A 26,761-nucleotide genomic window follows, 5' to 3' on the forward strand; every position below is an offset into this window, starting at 1 on the left:
ATACATACATGCAGACAAACATACATACATACATACATACATACATACATACATACATACATACATACATACATACATACATACATACATATACATACATATATACATACATACATACATCCATACACACATGCATGCATACACACATACATACAAACATTTATACTTACATACATGTATTAACACTTTCAAGTGTCTGATTTATAAAAAAAAAAATATGCAGCAGGAGGGAAATTTTATTATAAATAGTTTTTAAAATTTATTTTAGTTTCTCAAGAGTAATATTTAAAAAAAATTTTTTTTCCTGTCATGTGCCAAATTTAATAAATGAATTTAATATCTTCACATTTTTATTATACCTATCTACAACCTAGTTATGTTAAATAAGTACATACATTCCTAAAACCTGTTTATGTTGCTGATGTTCATGTTACGTGTTTCTAAACTCTGTGTTATAATAATTCAATTAAACTTTTCGCTGTGTAATAGTTTTAAAATTTTGTAACCGCTTTGCGCATATATTTCTGTGGTTGTGAGTTTATTTGTGTTGAACAGTTTGAGGTACAGTCGAACGTACTTAAAGGAAGATAAATATATATATTTCCAAAGTGTTTATTCAAGTATTTACTTATAGTATGATTTTATAAACAATTAATAATTTTTTTTTGTATGAAAAAGAAACGTTACAGGGTTTACATATATAATAAGATTCCCTTCTCTTTTGCTTTTTCATGCATACAATGCAACGTCTTGTTGAGTTTGGTTTTGATTCTGTTGCAGGAAGGAATGTTGGAAAATGTCTAGCTGATAAATGTAATGGCAAATTGGAAGCTTCTGCGGATCGCCTACCAGGTTGATTGCGTTGTTGTAGAGTATGATATTTAGCTAGTAGTTGCTTGATCAAACTTAGTTGAAATTGTCCTACTGGATGCTTTTTTTGAGTCAGTTGATCATAGAGTATAGATGAATGCAAAACTGTCATGTTAAATAAATGGAAAAAAGTTTTCTTATACCATTTTATAGTTTTCCTCACAGCTTCAGTTGTACTCAGTATCATATCACTTTTATCCACAGCTCCCATGTTTTTATTGTAGTCTAAAATAGAGATTAGCTTGAGAAAATTTTCACCAGAATTTCTATCAATTTTATCAGAAGGGACCAATTGGTTGGTATGTATAGTAGACAAAAGTCTAACATCTCGCTTGTCATGCCATTTGATAGTTAATAAATTTTTACTTGTTTTACTTTCAATTTCACTTGTTTTTAATTTCTTGTTCAAAACGGGCATACCCTTACGATTGGCTCTAACAGTAACACATGCATTGGTTTTATTTTCAAATAAATGAGAAAATAGTGCGGGGCTTGTATACCAATTATTGACATACACTGTATGGCCTTTATTCAAATAGTCTTTCATAAATGTTAGCACTATAATTCCAGATTTTCCAAGATTCTCTATATCAAAATTTGCAATTTCTGTTGATTCTCTATATCAAAGTTTGCAATTTCCTCCGGTGTATATTATGAAATCTAACACGTAACCCGTCTTACAATTGCACATTATAAACAGCTTTATACCAAAATGATGAATAAATCATTCAAAACTGGAGTGTTTCCTGACTTGTTTAAAATTGCTGAAGTTGTACCTATTTTTAAAAGTGGATCCAAACTAGATCATTGTAACTATCGACCTATATCTTTACTTTCAAATATTGGCAAACTAATTGAAAGATTCATGTTTAACAGACTAGAAAACTTTTTAAATCAATCTAATATTCTCTATAGCTTTCAATTTGGCTTCCGCAAAAAGCACTGTACAAATCAAGCACTCATTGATATAACTGAGACAATACGTGAAGCCCTGGATCAAAAACAGTTTGCTGCTGGAGTGTTTGTTGATTTGCAGAAGGTATTTGATACTGTTGATCATGATTTTGCTGTCTAAATTAAATCATTACGGTGTCAGAGGATTTGCTCTCAAATGGTTTAAGTCATACCTGTATATGCGCTCTCAGTTTGTAAGCATTGGAAACACTTCCTCCAATACTAGGTTTACATGTGTTGGTGTTCCACAAGGTTCAATCTTAGGTCCTCTACTCTTCCTCGTTTATATAAACGATCTGCACACATGTGTAAAATTCTCCAAAACATATCATTTTGCTGATGATACCAATCTTCTTATTGTTAGTAAATCTCTTAAAAAACTAAATAAAAATCTTAATCATGACCTTGCATGTTTGGTACAATGGCTATGATCAAACAAAATTTCCTTAAATGCCAAGAAGTCTGAAATAGTTATCTTTAAATCTCAAGGCAACAAAGTTACAAAAAAACTTAATTTCAGAATAAGCGGTAAAAAAATTAATACTGTAGATAAGATCAAATATTTAGGCATTATATTAGATGAAAATCTATTGTTTCACTAACAAGTAAAAGCAATATCTTGCAAACTAAGTCGAGCTAATGGAATGCTTTCCAAAGTAAGGCATTTTGTCAACTACGAAACATTGATAAATATTTGGCATGCTATATTTAATTCCCACCTAAGGTATGGCTGCCAAATATGGGGGCAAAGTTCATCTACTCAAATTAAAAATCTTATAAAACTTCAAAATAAATCTATGCGAATAGTTCATTTCCAGCCAAGTAATTTTAATCCAGACTTATTGTATAAGTTATCAAATATCTTGAAGTTAGATGAACTCATCTTCTTGTTAAACTGTGTTTTTGTGTGGGATATCATTCATAATACCATGCCTATTGCATTCAACAACTATTTTAAATTCACAAGTGATATCCATAATTACAAACTTAGATCAACATCTTGTTATAAACTAGCCCTACCTTCAAAAAAAACTAGCAAATATGGTATTCAATCTACTAAATACCAATCAATTCACTCTTGGAACTCTCTGCCATTTTCAATAAAAATAAATCTCCCAAACATTACTAGAAATGCTTTCATTGCCAATATCAAAAAATTTATCCTTCATAAAAACACTCAATAAAATTCCAACACAGCATTTTCACTATCTTATATCTTCAATTAATCTTGTCTATCTTTCTAAAATATAACAGCTTTTAGTTTTCCCTTATTTTAAACCTATTCAGTTATCTCTTTTACTACTCCTTACCTTTCTGTTCCATATATGTACATATTTGTATGAACCTGAGTGTGCATGTATGTGTGTGTCTTAAATAAATATAGGTATAGCTTATATGGTATTATTTATAGCACTTCCCCAAATGACCACTTCTATGCACATATTGTTATTGTTAAGCATTATTATCTCTATAATTGGCATTATTATTTTAATTATTGCTACTGTTGCAAATTACTAATGTTATTATTATAATTATAATTATTATTGTTATTACTACTGTTATTATTTCAACTATTACTACTTTATTATCATTATTAATTTTATTATTATTATTAATTTACTATTAAGTTTATATACTTTTACAAATTTACGGTTAATATTTGTAGGTCGTCACGTTTTTGTCAGTTACATAACTGTTTGTGACTGATCCTAGCTTTGTATTAATTTTATTTTATAAAGTGAAATAAATGATTGATTGGTGCCGTTTTGATGGAATGTACTGTTTGAAAAATAAAGGTCCTTTGAACAACATAAGACTTTCATCTATACAGCATTACCCCTCGTGAGGCCTGAGTTTACGTTTTTGGAATGAAGAATTCTGCATCTTTCCATTTATCTTCTTTATTGATCAGTTTTTGTTTCTTGTGTTGTTGCTCTTCAGTGTCATCAACTGTATTATCAGAATCATTGCTGTCTTCTTCTGAGAGCATTTCATTAACAAATTCTTCATCACTATCTGCATCAATATTTCTTCTAATTCTTTGTCAGTATAATATTTGTTTGTAGCCATCTTCAAATTTAAAAAATCATAATAAATTAAGAATTATATTATATAAATTAATTTATATTATGAGTAAAATACTTACAATTAATGTTTACAAAAGTCATGTAAATATTCACTTATAACAAATATATCGATGTCTTTGCAGAGATCTGCAGTCATCTGAGCATGATGCATGATTAAGCCAATGATGTTGCAAAATATCAAATTTGCAGGTTTGTACACACATGTTTGTAGACTTCCATACGTATACAATAAATGACATAAATAGTTGTGTTGAGCAGGAAACTAATTTAAAACATGATGCGAAAATACTCGCTCGGAGCGTATGAGACACGTATTTTTTTTGCGAGTATATATGTGTAGAGCAGCGAAAGGGTTAATAGAGTATTACACAGCTAAAATGGAAGTTGTTGCTAAAATATTTGCTTTTGCTAAGATAAGTTTAAAGTAAACTTGCTAATACATAAATTTGATTTAAAACTTTTTTTAATTTGTTTTAGTTTTTAAAGATTGTTAGCAGTTTTTGATCAGAAGTAGGAAAAGAAAGATGGTGAGTTTATTTTTAAATATATATAACTAATAAGCTGGTTTTAGAGTTACATTATTAAGAAAATACTAGTTTTTAAATAGCATTTTTTTATTTAAAAAATTCAATTATCCCCTGCTTCTAAAATTATCTCACTAATGACTTTTTAAATTAAGTTATTTATCAAACCCAAACTAAAAATTAGTTAGCATCTAATGTCTTAACTGTGTCCTGGCTTTATTAATGTATTTAAACCAAAAAAATACTAAAAATATATTTTATTTTTTGGAATTTTTTTTTGAAAGATGAAATAAATTTTTAGAATTTTTCTAGTTTTTATCATTCTTTAATGTGTATGTACACTATGCTTCATACATGGCATAACATATCTCTTTTTTCATACTTTTTCTCTTTGTACATCATTTTTTACATATAAAACAATATCCCTCCTTTTTTTTGGCACTATAAAACCAATTTAATTAGGTAATAAAAAATCTAATTTTTTAGTACAAAATAAAATAAAATATACATTTGCATATTTAAACTATTGTGTATCAATATTAAAAACTGCTTTTAATTTAACTTTAAAAACTATACTCTTTTGTTTACTAGGGTCCAAAGAAAAAAAAAACTGGCAAAAAAATAGGGACAAAAGAGAAAACACCTATTGCCGATGGAATGGATACTACTGAAATGAGTAAAGAGCAGGTAATGTTTTTATTATTTGCAGTAAAAAAGACAAAAACACTTCATTTTAAATACTCATTTTGATTATTTACTACACTAAATATTTAAATAACTGATAAGTAAAAAAAAAAAAAAAAAAAAAAAATGCTGAAAGTAAATTAATACATTAAAGAAAGTTAAAGTAAATAAAAATTTTTTATATGACTGTAGTTTTTTGTTAAAAAAAAGTATTTTATTTTTTGGATCTAATATTTCTATTAACAGTTATTTTAATGAAAGTATAACAAAGTATATGTAAAAATAAAAAAAAATACTTTTAAGCTTTAAAATTATTTAGCTCGAAGACTATGTTGCAAAACTTCGCGAAGAACTTGACAGGGAATGTGAAGAAAGAAACTATTTTCAGTTAGAGCGTGATAAAGTTAATACATTCTGGGAGATAACAAAACGTCAACTAGAAGAAAGAAAAATTGATCTGAGAAACAAAGAAAGAGAACTCGAAGAAACAGAGGAAAGGCACCAAGTAGAAATTAAAGTTTATAAACAAAAAGTAAAACATTTGCTGTATGAACATCAAAATAATATTACGGAAGTAAAAGCAGAAGGTTTGTTTGTGCTCTAACAATACAAGTTTTAAATACAAACACAATTATTGTTACACAAAAATCGTTATTGTTATAACAAAATATTTTATATGAACACAAACTCTCACAATTTTATTTAGTATTTTAGAAAGTTTTTTAATCTTGTTATTACTACCTATAGTTATTCTTATTGTTAAGGTGTGGTTGCATTAAAGTTGGCTCAAGAGGAGCACAAAACTGATGAGCAAAAGCTTCGTGTTGAAAAACGAAATCTAAAGGTTAATCTTAAAGAGCAAGAACTTTCAAACGAAGATGTTGTAAAGACGCTTTTAAGAGTAAGCATTTTTTATCATATTCACCATTATTGTCATCATCATCATCATCATCATCATCATCATCATCATCATCATCATCATCATCATCATCATCATCATCATCATCATCATCATCATCATCATCAGCATCATCATCATCATCAGCATCATCATCATCATCATCATCATCATCATCATCATCATCATCATTGCCACCATATTTTTTATGTCTTACCTTATTGATGTGCATATCATGATAAAGCTTGCATTGAGTATTTTTTTTATGCATAGTAATGCAATTCCTTTAAAAGGAGACAAGTAACAAGATTTAAGGAAATAATTGAGGCAGATTATAGTGAAAATTGTTTTTCTAAAAAAATCAGCAATACTATTTCTTTTACTATTTGCAGCATTTCTTTTTTACTATTTGTGACTATTACTTTTTTTTAATGACATTAGGCCTTTTTAAAATATATTCAATGTTATTCTACTATTCATTTTTCCTGTCACCCACCACTAAATGTCTTGGTCCTGTATTTGCAAGAAAATTCTTGACACTCCACGTTAAGTCATTTTATTTTTCAATTTAACCAGCAATGAGCAATGATTAACCTTTATTTATTTATGACATTACCTTTAAGATATCTAAATCAGTCTGTAAAAATGAATAATGTTAAGCATATAAGTTTATAAAATAAGAATACTTGAGAAAAAAGTAAAACAAGAGGCAATGTGATGTACCAAACAAAAAATTTGGAGTCAATTATTATTTTTACCTGGACTCCATAAACATTTTGGAATTTCTGAACTCCTTATGGGAAAAAAGTGAAAAAAGTTTATTACAGACTTTTATTAGTTTTATCATTGAAGATTACAACATGAAGGTTCACTCCTGGTTTTATTGCATTTTTTAATAAAAGTTTCACTTTTCAAATTTTATTTCTATTTAGACAGGTAAAAGCTGTATTCCACCATTTATACATACTAAGTAAAATTTACACCTGCTAAAGTGTAACATTTTAAATACATTGCATATGCACATAAACACATTGTCATGGGAAAGCTAAAATAGTTAACCTTCAACCATTTTTTATTTTAATAAAAAACAAAAGCAAAAGCTGTAATAATCATTTGTTTTTGTTTTTGCTTTTTTGCATGTATTTTTTTGAATTGTCTTGTGTGTTTTTTTAATTATTTCTGCGCTCTTTCTTTGGAATTTATTTTTTTATTTTTTTATTTTTTGAAATTCTTAACTAGTTGTTTATTTTGAAAAACGGCATTTAATTACTATTATTCCGTTGCTTCAAAATTAAAGATGTTTTGTGAAATAATATGTTGCTCCAAAATTGAAGATGTTTTGTGAAACAATATGGCATAATTTTTAAATCATGTAATAATTTTCTACTTTTTTTTTCTCATAACTCCTCTATACCATGTAAGTTTTTTTGCTCCCAAGTAAATTTAGTTTTATAAATTACAAATGGTCAAATACAACAAAATGCATACTTCAAAGTGTGCTTTTTAAAATAGTTCAAAGTACTTTAATGCCACACTTTAAACAGATCCGATGTGTTTTTTGCTAATACACAAATAGTGGTAAATTTATAAAAAGATGATGTCCATGATAGCAACTCTCTAAAAAAAAAAAATGATGTTATTAACTAATTTAACTAATCATGATGTTATTAACCAATAAGGATGAAGAGTTAAAAAAAAAAATAATTAAAATTAAAAAAAAATACATTAAGAAGGCGTAACTAATTTTAATGTTAAAAGGTAGTTTTCTGATATTGTCAAAAATAACCAGCCAAAAGCTGACACAAATTATTTTAATTACAGTATTAACTGACGCCAAAGAAGAAAGAAAGTCAAAGACAAAAAAAATTAATTGTCGTAATTTATGGTATTCAAGAAGCACAAGCTACAAAATACTAGAATAAAGTTAAAGATGGTAGAGAAGAAATAATTAAATCAATTTTTTAGTATTTAACAATTAAATTACTTACAACAACAAAATATGCAAAAGATTCAAGTATTCTAATGGTGATTATGAAAAACTAAACTAAAGTTAATTAAGTTAAACTAATGACTAATGTTTTAAGTTAAAACTAAAGTATTTTCTAATTTTAATATAGTCCCAAGACTATATTAAAATTAGAAAATACTTTTTGACAGCCACTCTTCCAAATAAGCCCGTATCATTTAACCTTCTACAAACTGTCCTGTCAGATAATAAAACTCCATGCTGTTCCAAGATTTCTTCTTTTATATCCTTTGATGACTTTCTAGGATCTTTTGTAGAAGTATTTTTTATAACTTTATCTTTTTGTTGTTTTTCTTGGTCTTCCAGGTTTCATTTTCACTTCCACAGTTCCCCTTTCTTTGAATTTTTTAATATTTTTTGAAACTGTACCTTTTGGAACTTGAAAATTTCAAGAAATATCAATTGGTTTATTACCGTTTTTAAAACACTTAACTATTTTATTTTTAATATCACTAGAATAATATTTTCGCGGTGCCATACTGATTAATATAAAAGTAAACTATGATGAACTAACAAAGATGTCAATTCTAACACGTTTTAAATCTAAATGACAAGATTTGTTTATGTTTAGTGACAAGTTTGAACAAGTTTCCATACTTTTGTCCAATCGAAATTAAGAAATATTAGTATGTAATAAAATGTCTTAGAAAAGACATTTTATTACATACTAATATTTTAAATTAAAAGTTCAAACTTGTAGTATATATAAAGTAGACTATTGCAAGTACACTCGGGTTAAATAATCTTGGTTTTATTTAATACAAATAAAAAAAAATGTAATTTTAAAAAAGTTTCCATACTTTTGGCCACCACTGTATATACACATAGTCATGGGACTATATATATATATAAATAATCCCAAGACTGCAATCTTTTTAATTTTCTGATCAAATAGCCCAAGTTCTTTCTCTTTATTCAATAGTCAATACTGTTGTTATTGGTGACTTGAAAACTCAAAGTTTTTGTCTTTTTTCATTTTTTACTCAGTAATTAACTTTGCAACTTGTTTTCTTTAATCACCATGTTATAATCTCACTAACAATTTATCTTGCACTTATTCTACATTAGATTTTCCCTATCATCGCATTTCTTACTACTACCTAAGGTTGACTTTCTTCTGTGGTTTTCTTTTTTTTGTTTCTTGGGGTGGAAACTTTTGTCTATCTTGGGCTGGAGTCTTTTAATTAACTGCTTTAAATCCAATCTCCATAATTTTCTGGAGTCAAACAGGCATCAAAGCTTTTATTCCAGCTTGTTGGTTTTAATTTAACCCTCACTCTACTGTAACCCATGGACCATCATAAAGAAAATCACAAAAAGAATCACAGTCAGCCTTAAGGTAGTAGTAAAAAGTGCAATGGTAGGTGAATCTGATATTAAAAAGTACAAGATAAAAATTTAGTTCAATCTTAATATGATCTGAACCACCTAAAATGTTGAGTTTTAGTGTCACCAGTATTAATGGTACTAGAGTCAAGACATTCAATGTGATGAACATTGAATTCACCAACAAAAATATTGGCTGAAGGATAAAAAGGCTTGGTCATCTTTATTAGAAGCAACATTGAAAGGAGTACAGTCGTAGGAAGAAGGAGAAAAGATAAAGAAAAAAAAAAGGTGATTGAATGAAGAGGTTCTTAAGGAAGTGTATAAACCAGATTTTTTTAAAATTTGGTTAAGGTGCTCCCAGAGGTCTTTACGGTCTTATCACAAAGCACCGTAGAAGAACATTTAACTAGGAAGTTCATGCCTCCTTTCTACACTTATTTGGTTAGAGTTGGCATCAAAACTCTGACCTCTTTATTCTGAACATGAACTGAACCTCGTTATTCTGAACATGAACTGAACCTCTTTATTCTGAACATGAATATGAACCTCTTTATTCTGAACATGAACTGCTGCATGATTTCATAAGAAATAGATAAATAGATATGTAAGTATACCCTGGCTAAACATGTCACATGCTTAGCCATTGGAGTCTTTGTACGTTAAAAGATTTTTGTGAATTAATGGATATAGTAGAATATTGCAACCCTCAGAATTAGGAAAAATGAGGTTGGCAATAATTTGCCAACCTCAATCTTTTTGAGGTCGGCATCAGGTCGGCAAAAATTATTTGATACAAAACTTTAACCGTAAAACATAGAAATGAGGTAGGCAATTTTTTGCTGACCTCAAATACTTTCAGGTTGGCAGTTAGGTCGGCATTGCTGAATGCCGACCCTAATTCCAAGGGTTGATATTGTAATAGCCATCAACACTGAGATCATTAAATGAAACAGCTGAGTTTAAATTAAAAGTCTCACAAGTGCAAGTAGGTCTGGTGAATGAAGTAGGTCTGGTGAATGAAGTAGGTCTGGTGAATGAATTAGGTCTGGTGAATGAAGTAGGTCTGGTGAATGAAGTAGGTCTGGTGAATGAAGTAGGTATGGTGAATGAAGTTGGTCTAGTGAATGAAGTAGGTCTGGTGAATGAAGTAGGTCTGGTGAATGAGTAGTATAAAAAGGGCATTCCAGCTCATTTTGTTTTTAAGTATATCCTTGACCGTATTCTAACCATACTCTCATATCATATTTCAACCATTATGCTATCCATATTCTCATATCATATTTCAACCATTATGCTATCCATATTCTCATATCGTATTTCAACCATTATGCTATCCATATTCTCATATCATATTTCAACCATTATGCTAACCATATTCTCATATCATATTTCAATCATTATGCTATCCATATTCTAATATCATATTTCAACCATTATGCTAACCATATATTCATATATTTCAACCATTATGCTAACCATATATTCATATATTTCAACCATTATGCTAACCATAATTTCTTAGCTAAAATAAAATAATATAAAGATAAAACAATGGTAGTAAAACAACCATAATATATTAATATATTATGGTTAAATCATAACTATAAACTCTGAGCTAATAAATAATTTTTATAAAAAAATTACAAAAATAATTTTTGTGGTTTTTTATAAAATTATTTTTGTAATTATAAATCAATTTTTTAAATCAATTATTCAGACTTATCAATTCTTTATTATCAACCCATGAGTTGAACGACTCAGGATATCTATACCACTTTACTAATGATTTGTTTTTGAGTTTACGTATAATTTTTTCAATCCTAAATATGTTTTGGCCAGTTTTTTGCAGTTCTTGTCCATAAAAAGTACCTTGTATTTCTTCATCATTATCGTCAGTTATTTTATACGTTGGTGGATCTGTGAGCTGAATCTGTGACACTGTAAAAACTTCTTCAGTCCATCTCGGTGTGTATCCTTTTTCAAACGTTCTTTTCTTTTTAGTTATCCTAACTCTATCACCAATTGAAAACTTTGGTTTTACTGACTCTGATCGTGCATTTCCATTTAGATTTAACCAAACAATATTTTCATTCTTTTTATCGCTAGCTTCAACTATTGTCATTTTAATTGAGGAATGGTTTGTGTTGTTGTATTATTTACCATTTCATCTAAAACGTCGATATATCTTTTAGTAGAATTAGCTGAAAAGTACTTAAACATTTTATTTTTCATTGTTCTATTCCAACGTTCAACTACGCAACTTTTTTCTACATTTTCAGTTGAATATAACTCAACACTTATTGCTTTAAGATGCTTATTATAAAATTCTAAGCCTTTATCAGCCCAATTTTTTTACACTTTCTTTCTTTAAAAATTTTTTTTTATTTAAAGCATTAACAACATCAACTCCAGTTTTACTTTTCAATGGAACAATCCATCCATACTTCGAAAAAACATCTATCACCATTAATAGGTATTTTATATCATCATTGAATTTGGAATAAAATTTCATGTCAACTAAATCAGCAGCCCTTATTTCATCGATTCCATTTACAATAACTTTTCTTTTTCTGAAATGATTTACAACTGGTCTATGAAGTTTGTTTGCAAGTTTGTCAGTCCATTTTAATTCTTTATCTTTTGGTTTTTTTCAACATCTAATTCATATGGGTTCAAAGAACCTAATTCATATTTGCAGTATCATCGAAGTATTTATAAGCAAGATCGTGATGGTAAGCTGCATTATCAACTTTATTTACAGGTTTGCTCCATTCTTTATATACGTCAGATGTAGACGTTAATCGTTCATCTAAATTAGTACCAGAACCTGCAAAGTTCATACCAGGTAAATGCATTTCACCTGGGAACTTTGACCATGGTAGTTTTCTTTTACTTGTTGCTAGATTAATTGAACCAACTAAATCACCTCCTTCTTTTGCTGATAAGAATTTAGTTTTTATTTTTCCGCAAATAGCACAAGTTCCACGTTGCATATTTTTTATAGTTTTTACTAACAACATTTTGTAAGTTTAGTGTATCTGTTTTGTTTCTACATTTGAGACAGTACATTTATATATATATATATAGAAAATAAAATAATTAAATATATTTTTTTAGAAAAAATCTTAAATATATAAAAATGGATATTATAGATTTGTCATGGAATGCAAATAACAATAAGAGAAATAATAATAAGTTGTTACCTAAGAGTATAAGAGGAATTATCGTTGGAAAGTCTGGTTGTGGAAAAACTACTTTTTTATTGAATTTACTTTTGAGACCTGGTTGGTTAGACTATAATAATTTACAAATTTTTGGAAAATCTCTTTTTCAACCAGAATACAAAATATTAATACAATTATTTGAAAAAAAATTACCAAAAGAAACTTGATATATTTAAGTTACAAGACAAATGTGAAAAATTAATTGCAAACCCTGAGCTTATAATTGAAGACATTTCAAAAAATTTAAATGAGAAAACAGATATGGAGTGCAAGTTTTTTGAAACAGCAGAAGATGTAAATGATCCTGAAGATCTCGATATTCATAAGAATAGTTTGATGATATTTTATGATTTACAATTAACAAAGCAAAATAAGTGTGAAAAATATTTTATAAGAGGAAGACATAGTAATGTAGATTGTTTCTATCTTGCACAAAATTATTTTATGTTACCTAAGCAAACTATACGAGAAAATACAACTTTTATTTGTTTATTTCCACAAGATACAAAGAATTTAAATCACATTTATAATGATCATGTTTCAAGTGATATGCAAAAAGATGAGTTTAAAGATTTTTGTAAGAAAACTTGGTCAGAGCCTCATGGATTTGTTATTATAGATTTATCTTCAAAAAGAGATTATGGAAAATATAGGAGTAGATTAAATTGTTTTTATATACCAACTTGTGAATTTAAAAAAATATAAAAAAAGCAAAATATTATCTTCTATATAAAAAAACAAAAATGGCATATTATTTATCAGTGAGCGGAAATAGCAATATCTTAAAAACTAAGTTTGCCCCTATTATTACACTTAGAGAAGACAGAATATGAAATGGCTCTAGTTAGTTTAGAGACATATTACAGTTTTCCTAATATTAATTCTTCAAACAACAATTTTAGATATAGCGCAAATAATGGATCAACTTGGAAGGATGTAAACATTCCAGATGGATGTTATGAAGTTACTGATATAAATTAATATATTCAATTGATTATGACTGGAAACGGTGATGCATGCTCAGGGGTTGCAAATATTACAATTGAAGGAAATAATAATACATTAAGATCAGCTTTAACTATTGCAGCTGGTTATAAAGTTGATTTTACAACTTCAAATTCAATTAGAACTGTTTTTGTTTTGACAGTGGAATATATTCAGCAGGCTACAATATATCAACTAATTTAGTAAACATATTAAATGTTAATAGTATACAGTAACAAGTGATATAATAGGATCATCGTATATAGGAACTGATAACGTTATATATTCATTTTTCCAACTGTAGGTCCTGATCATAAAATTGCTCTAGAGCCGTATAACTTTTATTTTGTTTTATTAATTTATTTACCAGTAACACTAAAAACAATATCAAAAATGGAAAATAAATTCCTTGATCAAAATGGAAATCTTTTGAATTTATGAGGAGAAGAAGAAGTAACTAGTACATTTCATATAAAAGAAGTAAAATGATAAATATTATTAAAATAAATTGTAAAATAATTTTTTTTTTAATTATTTTATATTATATATAAAAATGAGTAAATATACTAATATTAAAATAAATGTTTCACAAGGGCAATTAGAAAAACTTAAAAAAGCAATTGAAGATGGTTATGGAGCTCGTATTAAGTTATCACATTCAGATCTTAATGGTGAGCATGTATTAGCTGTAACAGATTATCAATTGAATAAAATTAAGATAGCATATGAAAATGGTACTGGTGTAATAATTAATTTAAGTAAAGTGTAACTCATTCACAATTCTAAAATAGAGGGTGGATTTCTTGGAGCACTATTACCTTTCCTTGGTACAGCTGTAAAATTTTTATTACCAAGTGTTGCTCCAGTACTTGCAACAGACTTATTAACAGGAGTAGGTTCAGCAGCTTGGTCAGCTATGGTTGATAAAATTGCTGGAAGGGGTGTTGTGTACTTAAAAAAGAATGGAAAAGGAGTTAAAATGACAGCTGCAGGAAATGGTTTATATTTGAGACCATGGAGTTAAGGAAGTTCTGTAGGTGATGGATTGTATTTACATAATGGAAATGGATATACATCAACAAGATCAGGTTTATTATTAGGACCAAACTCACCATTTGCTAATTTTTTTGAATATAATTCTGTGATTTCTTAAAATTTTTTTTATATTGCATATAAAAAAGAAATGCCAAGAAATAATACATAAATTTATAAACAAATATATACCAGATTAACCTCTAAAAGTACTTCTTCATTCTGAGGTACACAAAGATTTGGAACACCCTTTAGTATTAATAACTGAGAAAAATATGAAATATTTGCACAACACGACATTGCAATAAAATTTCTATCACATCAATATATTCTTTTAAAGTTTGGTGTAGTAGTTAATGAAGGTGTTACGTTAATTTCACTAAAAGAAGAACTGAAATTAAAAAAGTTTACAAAACTCTGTAATATCAGAGACTATTGATGATATTATAATAAATGTTGTTAATAATTCTGATTCTGATGTATTAATTAAAAAAGGAGGTAGTTTATGTTTTGTGAATTTATTGTAAATATTTTTTAAAAATATTTCAAAAAAAAATTATTTTTACTTATTAAAATGTATAATATATATTCAAATATCCATGCACAGAGTGAAAATGATGATAAAACTTTTAATAAAATATATCCAAATCTTCCACATGCACCTAATGAAGGTAATAAGATTATTAGTGCACATATATATCGTCTAAACACAATTAGTGAGATTCAAAAAGAAATAGAGTGTGAGAGAGAAAAGAGAAATATGCTAAGTAAAAAGTATCATAGAGCTGTAAAAATAATTTCAGCAATTGATAGTTCATTACTAGCAAGCACTATGGCACTTGGAACTATTGGAATTGGCTTTTTAGCAAAAATAATTGCAGCACCAGTAGCTATTGCATGTGAAGGTGCAGCATTAGGAGCAGTTGTTTTATCATTAATATAAAAAATTAAATTTAAAAGCAGAAAAGCATGAAAAGGTTTAAGTACTTGCTGATTCGAAACTATATACAATAAGTGACTATATTTCTAAAGCTTTAGTAGATGGAAGTATAGATGACAATGAATTTAAACTAAAACTTAGTGAACTTGAAAAGATTAAAGGCATGCTTGAACAAATTAGAACAAATACAAAAGAATTAATTGATGAACAAACTAAAGAATCATTAGTTAAACAAGGAAGAGATGGTGCAATTAATATACTTAAAAGCAAATTTAGTAAAAATGTAGATGTAACAACACAAAATAATTTTTTAAAATAAAACATAAAACATAAAAAATAAAACATAAAATACAACATAAATTGTTATGTTGTATTTTTTTATTTTTATTTATAAAAAGCAAAATGTCATTTCTAAAAATTGAAGATCCTGAAAAAAGAAACAAAATTGTTAAAGCTTTCTTAGATACTAAAAAAAGAATACAGAATAATAGTTTACATGAAAAGATGGGTGAAACTAATTTACAGTTAGACTTCGAAAAATTCTACAAGTCATTAATTGATAGCCAAGATGGAATAAAAGAAAACATAAATAAATTGCAAGATCAAGCTGATAAATTTGCACTCACCTTTTCAAATTCTTATCCTGAAGCAATTAGAGAGATAATGATAACTGATTCTAAAGAACTATTGCCTTCTCATGAAGAATATAAAGATATGAGGCTAGGAAAAAATGCAGCAAATCATCTAAAAATGCATGCTAATAGTAAAAAATCTGTGGATACTGCATTTGGAATATATAATAAAGATGGTATATTCTATATTGGAAAAAAAACAATACATATTATTGATGATGATTTAATTATTGATGATGAAACATATTATGGTACTCCTGGTCTTTGGGAGTTGATAGTAAAGTTTAATCCTGAAAAGAACTTATATACTGAAGATGATCTTAAAAAATATAGAGATATATTAATACAAACAGATGCAATTCTTTCTGATGCAAACCCATACAAACCAAGGGCATCTCGCAGTGTAAAATACAGAGAAATAATAGCCCCCATTTGGAAAGATATAAAAGTAAATATGAAGCATGAATCAAGAGGAACAGGAGTAGAAACAAAAATACAAACTATAATTCTTCCTAATGCATTAATTGAAATGCTTGAATTACGTATAGCTTCATGGAAAGCAGGTAACACTGGAGCAAGAAATGAAGCTGTTGCAATTTGTGATGAATTATTACGACAAAGTATAATAAATAGTTCACAGTATAAAGCAATACAAAATAATTTATAATTATATCTCAATGCATATAAAAAAAATATATAGTACATAAAAAATGCTAATTGTTCATAATAAGAGATATAAAGAAACATGCTATTTGAGGAAGTGGTATATTCGAAAGTATAAGAGATTTATTTAAACAAATAAAAATTTCAAATGTAACAAGAGTATCATCAGCTATATTGAAGAAGCTGGCTGCTACTGATTTAGGAAAAACTGCAATAACTGCTGCTAAATCAGCAGGAAAAGAACTTTCAACATCAGCGGTAGAAGCTGCTGGAAATGCTGCAGTTGAAAAAGGAAAACAAATAATTGATAAAGCATCTTCAAAAATAGTTTTACAACCTGTTATTAGTAAAAAAATTGATGAAATAAATTCAAATTTGGTTGGATCTAATGATCTGATTAATAATGGATCTGAAAGATCTAAAAAAAATAATGCAGATGATATATCAACAAATATAAATAAAATGATGTTGGGTTCTGCAATAAAATTATCAAATGAAAATGCTATAAGAATAGAAGATCAAGTTAAAAAAGGTAGACTTGCGAATTTTTTTAAATAGTTTTTTAAGAGTTGTTAATTAAAAAAAAATTTTTTTTATATTGTATATAAAAAAACAAAATGACAACTTCCGAAGTATTAAATATTACAGAAATGTCAATTGTAGATAATGGAATTGAAAGATTTAAATTCCATGAATATGAGCCAGTGGCTCGTACAAATCTAAATAGTGCTGGAGAAATAAGAATTAACATTGATTTGTTCACACTTCCATCTGAAGCTTATCTCTTATTTGAAGGACAACTTGTTAAACTTGCAGATGAAACAGCTTATGCTAATACAGATGCAGTGACACTTACAAATAATGATATTATGCATTTATTCAGTCAAGTATCATATCGGTTATCAAACCAAGATATAGAAACTATTTATCACCCAGGTCAAGCAACTACAATGTTAGGAATGCTTAAATACCCAAATGATTTTCAATTAGCGCAAGGATTAAATCAATTGTGGTATAAAGATACTTCAACAACAGCAGTACTTGCTGATAACTCAGGGTTTGCACTAAGACAAGCATACATAATTCAGAAACCAACTACAAAAGGAACATTTTCATTTTGCATACCTTTAAGACACATTTTTGGATTCTGTGATGATTACGACAAAGTTATTTATTGGGTTTAAACATACAATCACTCTTGTGAGAAAAAGTGATGATGACGCAATTTTTAAGCTTGCTGCTGCAGCTTTAGGAAAAGTTAATCTTAATAAAATGTCGTTGTTTATGCCACATGTGATCCGATCAGGTGTAGAAAGGATTAGTCTTTATAAATCTATTGAATCAAAAGTGACACTTCCAGAAAGTTTTTGTGCGCGGCAGTGTGATACTATATCTGTTGCACAATCTAATACATTTTCTTGGAGATTGAATGTTAAGACGTCTCCTTAAAAAAATCAAGATACATTATTGTTGCATTTCAAACAAGTAAGGATGGAGACCAAAATGCTAATCCTTCAATATTTGATCATTGCGACTTGAAAAAAATGTACATTAAGCTTAATCAAGAAAGATATCCTGCTGTTGATTATAATTTGTCATTCCCAAATCAGCAATTTTCAAGAGCTTATAGAGATGCAGCTGTGTTTAATAAAAAATTTTATGGCATGAATGAATTGATCACACACAGCAATATAACTCTTTCTGACTATAAAGATTTATACCCACTTTTTGTTTTTGATGTTAGATTGATCACACACAGCAATAAAACTCCTTCTGACTATAAAGATTTATACCCACTTTTTGTTTTTGATGTTAGTAAACAATCAGAAAGATTAAAATCATCAACAATAGATGTACAAATTAAAGAAACATTTAATATGGCTGTTCCAGCAGATACTGAAGCTATTGCAGTTGTAATATCTGATAGAATGATAGAATTTCAATCAGACGGAAATAAAATGAATGTTGTTTATTAAATTTTTTTGAAAATTAATTAAAATTTTTTTTTCTTTATATATTAAAAAGAATGAAATACACAAAGAAAAGTTTCAAAAATCTATTAGAAGTAAATAACATATCAAAAACATCTGACAATATTGCTTCATTGCTAATGATTGCTATAGATAATGGGTTGTTAGATAAAGAATCAATTATGGATGAAGTGAAAGAAGTAAATGATGAAATACCAGTTGGTAGACCTAGAATACATCCAATGAAAGCAAATGAGAAAAAAACAATCAAGTCTAAAATACATCGCGAAAAACATGAAAAAAAAGAATTAGATCCAAAATATGAAAGATTAAGAACAATTAAGAAAAAACCAGTCACTGTTAAATTTACAAACATGGAAACTGGAGAAGTTAAAATATATAAATCATTATATAGTGCTATGCAAGATACTAAGCATGGATGGAGATATCTTGAATTACGTGATGGAAAAGTTGATAATGGATTTAAGATTGAAATATTTAAATCTAAATATTCTGAGAGAGAGTTAGAGGGTGGAGATGTATGGAATGTTTATAATAACTATGTGCTTAGAAAATATTTACATGTGCTTTGTAAATATTTTTAATAAATAAAATCTTGTTATATAAAAATGGCAAATATACTTGATGAACCTATAACCTATAAAACCTATAAAGATATTAGTTATTATTGTAGAATACGAGGATTTGGATATATTTAAAAGTCAGGATAAAGATATAACAATAAAAAGTATAACAAGATATTTTTTTTAAAAAATTATTTAAAGAAAATTAAAATTAAAAAAAAATATCTTGTTATATAAAAATGGAAAACAAAAATGTCACAGAATTAAAACAAATTGCAAAAGAGCGAAAAATTAAATATTATTATAGAATGAAAAAAAGTGAATTATTAGAAGTGTTAGCGCACACACCTGTTGAGTGCACACAAACACAATCTACATCAGTCGAATATAGAAATATACTAGATGATCCTATTCCAGATATATTATCTTCAACAATTTTAACTCCTACATCTTTTATTGCAACTAATACATCAATATCTAAAAGAGAATCGAATAATTCTTTTGCAAATTGAATTATGTCTTATGTTCCTAATATAATTAAAAAAACAGCTAATAAAAAGATTGAAACATTAAAATCTAAAGTTGTATACTTGTATAATAAGTTTTACAAAAACCCAATAGAATTTGAATTAAAGAAATCATTTGTTAAAAATGTTACAAAATAATTTACAGTTAAAGTTATAGAAGGTTACGATGCTTTATCCTTCGTAAATGCTGCTAAAAATAGCGCTATTAAAGTACTAAAAGAAATAAAAACTTTAAAGTTTATATAGTTCTCTATTGTGAAATGAAGCGTACCGATATTAAAACAGGAGAAACTATAATCTGCTTCATTTAGAACGAATAATCAAGTTGTATTAGAAACAACAGATTTAGATGAGTTTTATGAAATATCAAAGCAGAAAATTTTAGAATCATTATCATTATATCAACAAGCAGGATCAGGTTGGAGATTTGTTTCTGTTGAAAAGATGGATATAAATGTTATTGAGTATAATCCTATTAGGGCTAAATCATACATTTCACTTGATAAAAATTTAGCAAATAAAAATGCAATAATTAATATAAAGAATAAAGATAATCAATGTTTTAAGTGGTGTGTCACAAGAGCATTAAATCCTAAAGATAAAAATTCTGAAAGAGTAGATAAAGAGCTTAAAAATCAAGCTGAAAAAATAAAATGGGATAAAATAGAATTTCCAGTATCATTAAATCAAATTACACAATTTGACAAGAACGATACAGGCATCAGTGTCAATGTATATGATTATGAAAACTCAGAAGTTCATATTTTGCATGTATCAAAGAATAATGATCACAAACATTTAATAGATTTACTATTAATCTCAAATGGTGAAACTAATCATTACTGTTTAATAAAATATTTAAGCAGATTACTTTCGTCACAAATATCTAATAAACATTGCAAAAAACACTATTGTAGAAATTGTTTATTAGTGTTTAATTCTGAAGAATCTTTATCTAATCATAAACCGTATTGTGAAACAAATGATTCAGTTCGTATTGAACTTCCACCACCAAAATCAACAATGCAATTTACTAATTGCAATAAATCATTGAGAGTTCTGTTTGTAGTATATACTGATTTTGAAAGTTTTATTAAACCAATCGACACTTGTGAACCAAATCCGAATGAATTTTATACTAAACAATATCAAAAGCATATTCCAAGTTCATTCTGTTATTATATTAAATGTTACATTGAAAGTATTTATCAAAGTAGTCCAGTCACATTTACTTCAACTAATGAAACAGATGATGTTGCACAAATTTTTGTTGATAGTTTACAAAAAGATATCATAAAAAGTTATAACAAAATTAAATTTCCAAAAAGGATGGTATTTAATGATGAAAACAAGCATGATTTTAATGCAACAATATCATGTCGCATTTGTGGAGAAAAACTTGAAAATGATAATAGTATTTCCAGTACTATTTCACAATTTATCTGGTTATGATTCTGACTAAAGAAATTATCAGGAGGAAAGTTGAGTTGTATACCAAACAATGAAGAAAAGTATATTAGCTTTTTTAGAGAAATTAAAGTTGGCGAGTTTATTAATAAAGTGGGTAAGAAAGTTGAACCTCAACATGAACTTCGTTTCTTAGATAGTCATAGGTTTATGCCTTCTAGTTTAGATGCTTTATCAAAGAATTTAAAAAAAGATCAATGCAAAAATATAAAAAAATTAGATTCAGGTGAAAAATTGAATTTGTTACTAAGAAAAGGTATATACCCATATGATTGGGTTGATTCTATTAATATATTTAATGAGGCACAATTACCGCCAAAAGAATCATTATTTTCAAGATTAAACAGTGAAGGAATAAGTGATGATGATTACTCACATGCACAAATTGTGTGGAAAGAGTTTAATTGCAAAACATTTAGAGATTATCATGATTTGTATAATGTTTCAGATGTATTGTTACTCGCTGATGTATTTGAAAATTTTAGAGATGTTTGTATGAATCATTATGATTTAGATCCTGCTTGGTACTACACAGCACCAGGAGTAGCTTGGGATGCAGCATTAAAAATAACCAAAATAAAATTAGAATTACCAAGTGATTTTGATATGATACTAATGATAAAGAAAGGTATAAGAGGTGAAATTATATCAAATAGATTAGGAACTTCTAATAATAAGTGCATGGGTGATGCGTATGATCAAAGCAAACCATCAACCATCAAGTTAATAATTTATATGGATGGGTAATGAGTAAACCAATTCCAACACATGGTTTTAAATAGATGGATGAAAATGAAATAGAAAACTGGAAATCAATTCCATGTATACTAGAAGTAGATTTAGATTATCCTGATCATCTGCATGATGAACATAATGATTATCCTCTCGCACCTGAAAGAATAACTATTGATAAAGTTGAAAAATTAATACTTAACTTGAATAATAAGAAAAATTATGTCATTCATTATGGAAATCTAAAACTATATAAAAGATTAGGATTAAAGAATACTAAAATTCATAGAGGAATAAAATTTCAAGAATCAGCATGGTTAAGTAAATACATTTAAAAAAATACAAAACTTACAACTAAAGCAACTAATGATTTTGAAAAAGACTTTATTAAACTTATGAACAATTCAGTATTTAGAAAAACGATGGAGAATATTGAAAATAGAGTTGATATTAGATTAGCAACAGACAGAAATGAAGCTATTAAATTAGCATCAAAACCTAACTTTGAAAGTAGAACAATATTTGATGAAAACTTAATAGCGATACATATGAAAAGAAAAAAATTAAATTATGCTAAACCAAATTACTTAGAAATGTGTATATTAGATTTAAGCAAAACACTAATGTACGAATTTCATTATGATTACATAAGGAATAAATATGATGATAGAGTAAAACTATTATTCACAGATACAGATTCTTTGCTATATGAAATTAAATCAGAAGACATTTATGCAGAAATTTCTAAAGATATTGAAAGTGTATTTGATACAATTGAATTTGATAAGTATCATCCTGCAATTAATAAGGTAGGTTTTAAAGTTGGAGCTAATAATAAAGTATTAGGAATGTTTAAAGATGAGGCAAAAGGAGCACAAATTAAAAAATTTGTAGGACTTAGATCAAAGTTGTATTCTTACAAAGTACACGGAGAAGAGAAGAAAAAATGTAAAGGAGTAAGGAAAAATGTTAAAAATTATATAACACACGAAGATTATAAACATTGCTTGTTAAATAAAAGAGAGCATATTAGGAGAATGTCATAAGATCCAATTTACATGAAATTTACACAGAAGAGATCAATAAAGTAGCATTAAGCGCAGAAGATGATAAAAGAGTTATTTTAGAAGATGGTATACACACATTAGCGTATGAACACTACAAACTAAAAGGAAATAATTTATAGGTCAGAGAGCCCAGAGCCCAAAGAGGTCAAATTGTTTTTTTAAGAAAAAAAAACAATTTATAAGTAAAAATGGAAAATAACAATTATCATAAACTTATCAATGTTGAAGGAATAATTTTACCAAATGAACCACTAACAAATTTTCAATTGATCAAAGCAGCAAAAAAACTAAAACTAAAACATTTTAAAGGTGTATTTGTAAGAGATGAATTACCTAAAAATACACAAAGAAAAGAATGTGGAATACTAAATACAGGAGATTCAAGTATGCAGGGATTTCACTGGATTTGCTGGTACAAAGACGGAGATAAAAAAACTTTTGACTCTTATGGACTACCACCACCAGTTGAAGTTGTTAATTATTTAAAAAGTCCTGTTCATTATAATTGTGATAGAGTTCAATTTAGAAATACATCATTCTGTGGACACTTGTGTTTATATGTTTTAAAAAAACTAGATGAAGGATATGATTTTCAGAACATTATTAATAATCTATGGAAATTATTATTATTAGGAGAGATGGATATAATAATGCAACTAGTAATATTAATATGAATTCTAATAAACTATTAAATGTAACAGAACCTACTAGCTCACATGATGCTACTACAAAAAATTATGTTGATAATAAAACACTTAATCTTAATGAATTAGGAATAACACCAAATTCAAGTTTAACATGCCTTGGATTAAAACTGCAGACTATTCCACCAAATACAGGTGTTGATACTTCAACAGTTTTTGTCTTCTGGTCCTGGTATTCTCAGAAAACTATGGTTAGCATTAGAAGGATTAGATCCTAATCATAATGTTCCAGGTAATGTATTTCTTAGAATATACGCAGTCATGCAATTTGCATAGGAGATTGTTCTACTGCAGATAGTGTTGGCGATAATAATATTCCTTTAGCCTGTTATTTTTTATTTACACCATTTGATTCACTTGGCCACTCATTTTATGCAAACTCTTTACAAGGATGTAATGTACATACTGCTAATGCATTAGGAGGATACTTTACACTAGATTTACCATTTACTACTAGTCTAATAATTCAATTGTGCAATGATAATAGTACAATGAAACATTACATATTGGATACAACCTCTTATTACAAGAACTACATCATTACCTCAATCATTATCATCTATTAAATTATACTCAGAAACATTTAGATTTATTAATACAACTTATGGTAAAGAATATATATTATTAGACACTATAGACAATGCTGGTCAAGGTGTTTATCTTAAATATATTAGAATCCATGTTATCAGAGTATCTGGAAATTGGTGGGAATCTAGAGTACGCATGTATGATGCATACAATTCTCCAGTAAATACTAACTCTATTATACAACCTTGGACACCATATAAAGATACTAATTATACACTATTTCAAGGATTTGATAGTAATAGTGTATGTATATAAGCCTCATTTGGTTTAAAAAACTTTTATCTTTCTTCGTGGAATGGTGCTAATATTAATTCATTTAATAATGAATCATCTGGACTATTGTATCAAAAAAGTGCAATAATTGGTTCTACAACTACTATCTCATTTTACAGAAATTTTACTGATTCCATTACCTAGTGTTGCTACTGGAAGAAGATTAGTAGTTACATTAAACTCTGGTGATGCACAAATTGGACAATCTGGAAGTTTTACCGTAATAGGATATGCCTTATTTTATGCTTAGATTTCAGTTATGAAATCAATGAGCTATAGCTTAACTTAAAAAATTGATTTAAAATTACAAAAATAGTTTTTATAAAAAAATTATTTATTAGCTCAGAGTTTATAGTTATGATTTAACCATAATATATTAATATATTATGGTTGTTTTACTACCATTTTTTATCTTTATATTATTTTATATTAGCTAAGAAATTATGGTTAGCATAATGGTTGAAATATGATATGAGAATATGGATAGCATAATGGTTGAAATATGATATGAGAATATGGATAGCATAATGGTTGAAATATGATATGAAAATATGGGTAGCATAATGGTTGAAATATGATATGAAAATATGGGTAGCATAATGGTTGAAATATGATATGAGAATATGGATAGCATAATGGTTGAAATATGATATGAAAATATGGATAGCATAATGGTTGAAATATGATATGAAAATATGGATAGCATTATGGTTGAAATATGGTATGAGAGTATGGATAGCATAATGGTTGAAATATAATATGAAAGTATGGATAGCATAATGGTTGAAATATGATATGAGAATATGGTTAGCATAATGGTTAAAATATGATATGAGAATATGGATAGTGCAATGGTTGAAATATGATATGAGAATATGGTTAAGGATATACTTAAAAACAAAATGAGCTGGAATGCCCTTTTTATACTTCTTGAATGAAGTAGGTCTGGTGAATGAAGTAGATCTGGTGAATAAAGTAGGTCTGGTGAATTTTTTAAAAAATAAGATTCTATAGTTGAAAAGTTACTTTGTAGACGTATAAAGATAGATACAGGATAGATTAAAATAATTTGTAATGATGGTTTTTAAATTTTACCAATTTGTAGTAATGATTTGGTAATAATAGTGGTTTTTTTTCAAACACCATTATTAACAAACCATCAGGTTTAAAATTAGTGTTGCCAGGTTTCTTTAATTATTAAAGTTTCTTTATTCTACTTTATTATTTTAACTGTCTTTCAAATAGTTAAACACTTTTGATGAAACTTATAATTTCATCAAAAGTTCAGTAAGAAAATAATTAATAACATATATACTCAACTTTTTTCATTGTTATGATATCTGTTAATGTTTCTTTATATCTTTGTTTCTGGTAATTTTTGTAGAAAGCTTAAATAACTGTATGGTGGAAAATCCTTCTATTACTGCTTTTTTGTGTGTGAAAACTTTTTTTTTTAATTTAAGGGCATTAACTTTTTTAACTACCGCAATAAAATGAACTACTGCAAAACAAGTTTATTTTACTAATTAAGAAAAACAACTCTAGAAGTATTATTTTCTAAATGTACATATTGTGGAATTTCTATTTTGTTTCAATTTTTTGTTTGTTTGTTTTTTAATATTAAATAATTAAATTTAATATTATGTTTTTTGTTATCATTTAACATAAATTAATTTCTTTTTTTTTCTTGACATATCTATAAATGAATTAAAATATATTAATTTTTCTTCATTATTTCTTAAAGTTGCAACTTTGCAAATATGATTTTTTTACTTTAAAAATTTATCAACTAACAAAAAATATTACTTGTTGCAAAGAAAAAACTCAAATTAATTACTCTACTAGCACTTTTTTTTGTGATAAAGATTTAAGTTTCCAAGTACCATTTAAAAAAAATATATACTGTTGTCAGGCCTTGGCGGGAAGCAAGAGCTTTAGCTCTCGCTCTAGCCCACACTCCCCTAAAACGTTTAATGGGAGCAATTTACAGCTCTCACAAAAG

General features: G+C 27.4%; 1 protein-coding gene across 3 annotated transcripts in view; it reads left to right on the forward strand.

Moving 5' to 3' along the window:
* LOC136072138 (dynein regulatory complex subunit 4-like) overlaps window positions 1-26,761 on the forward strand; it is a 53,418-nt gene that overhangs the window by 11,862 nt on the left and 14,795 nt on the right. For 2 of the 3 annotated variants that reach the window (XM_065820653.1, XM_065820654.1), the window contains 4 exons: window positions 4,389-4,438; window positions 5,027-5,122; window positions 5,439-5,706; window positions 5,884-6,020. In XM_065820653.1, coding sequence (XP_065676725.1) covers window positions 4,436-4,438; window positions 5,027-5,122; window positions 5,439-5,706; window positions 5,884-6,020 — 504 coding nt within the window. In that variant the 5' untranslated portion in view covers window positions 4,389-4,435. Of the gene's footprint in view, window positions 1-4,038; window positions 4,101-4,388; window positions 4,439-5,026; window positions 5,123-5,438; window positions 5,707-5,883; window positions 6,021-26,761 lie in introns of those variants that run through there. The other variant, XM_065820655.1, reaches the window with a different exon arrangement.

The sequence above is a fragment of the Hydra vulgaris genome, chromosome 15 (genome assembly GCF_038396675.1).
Source record: "Hydra vulgaris chromosome 15, alternate assembly HydraT2T_AEP".
NCBI lineage: Eukaryota > Metazoa > Cnidaria > Hydrozoa > Anthoathecata > Hydridae > Hydra > Hydra vulgaris.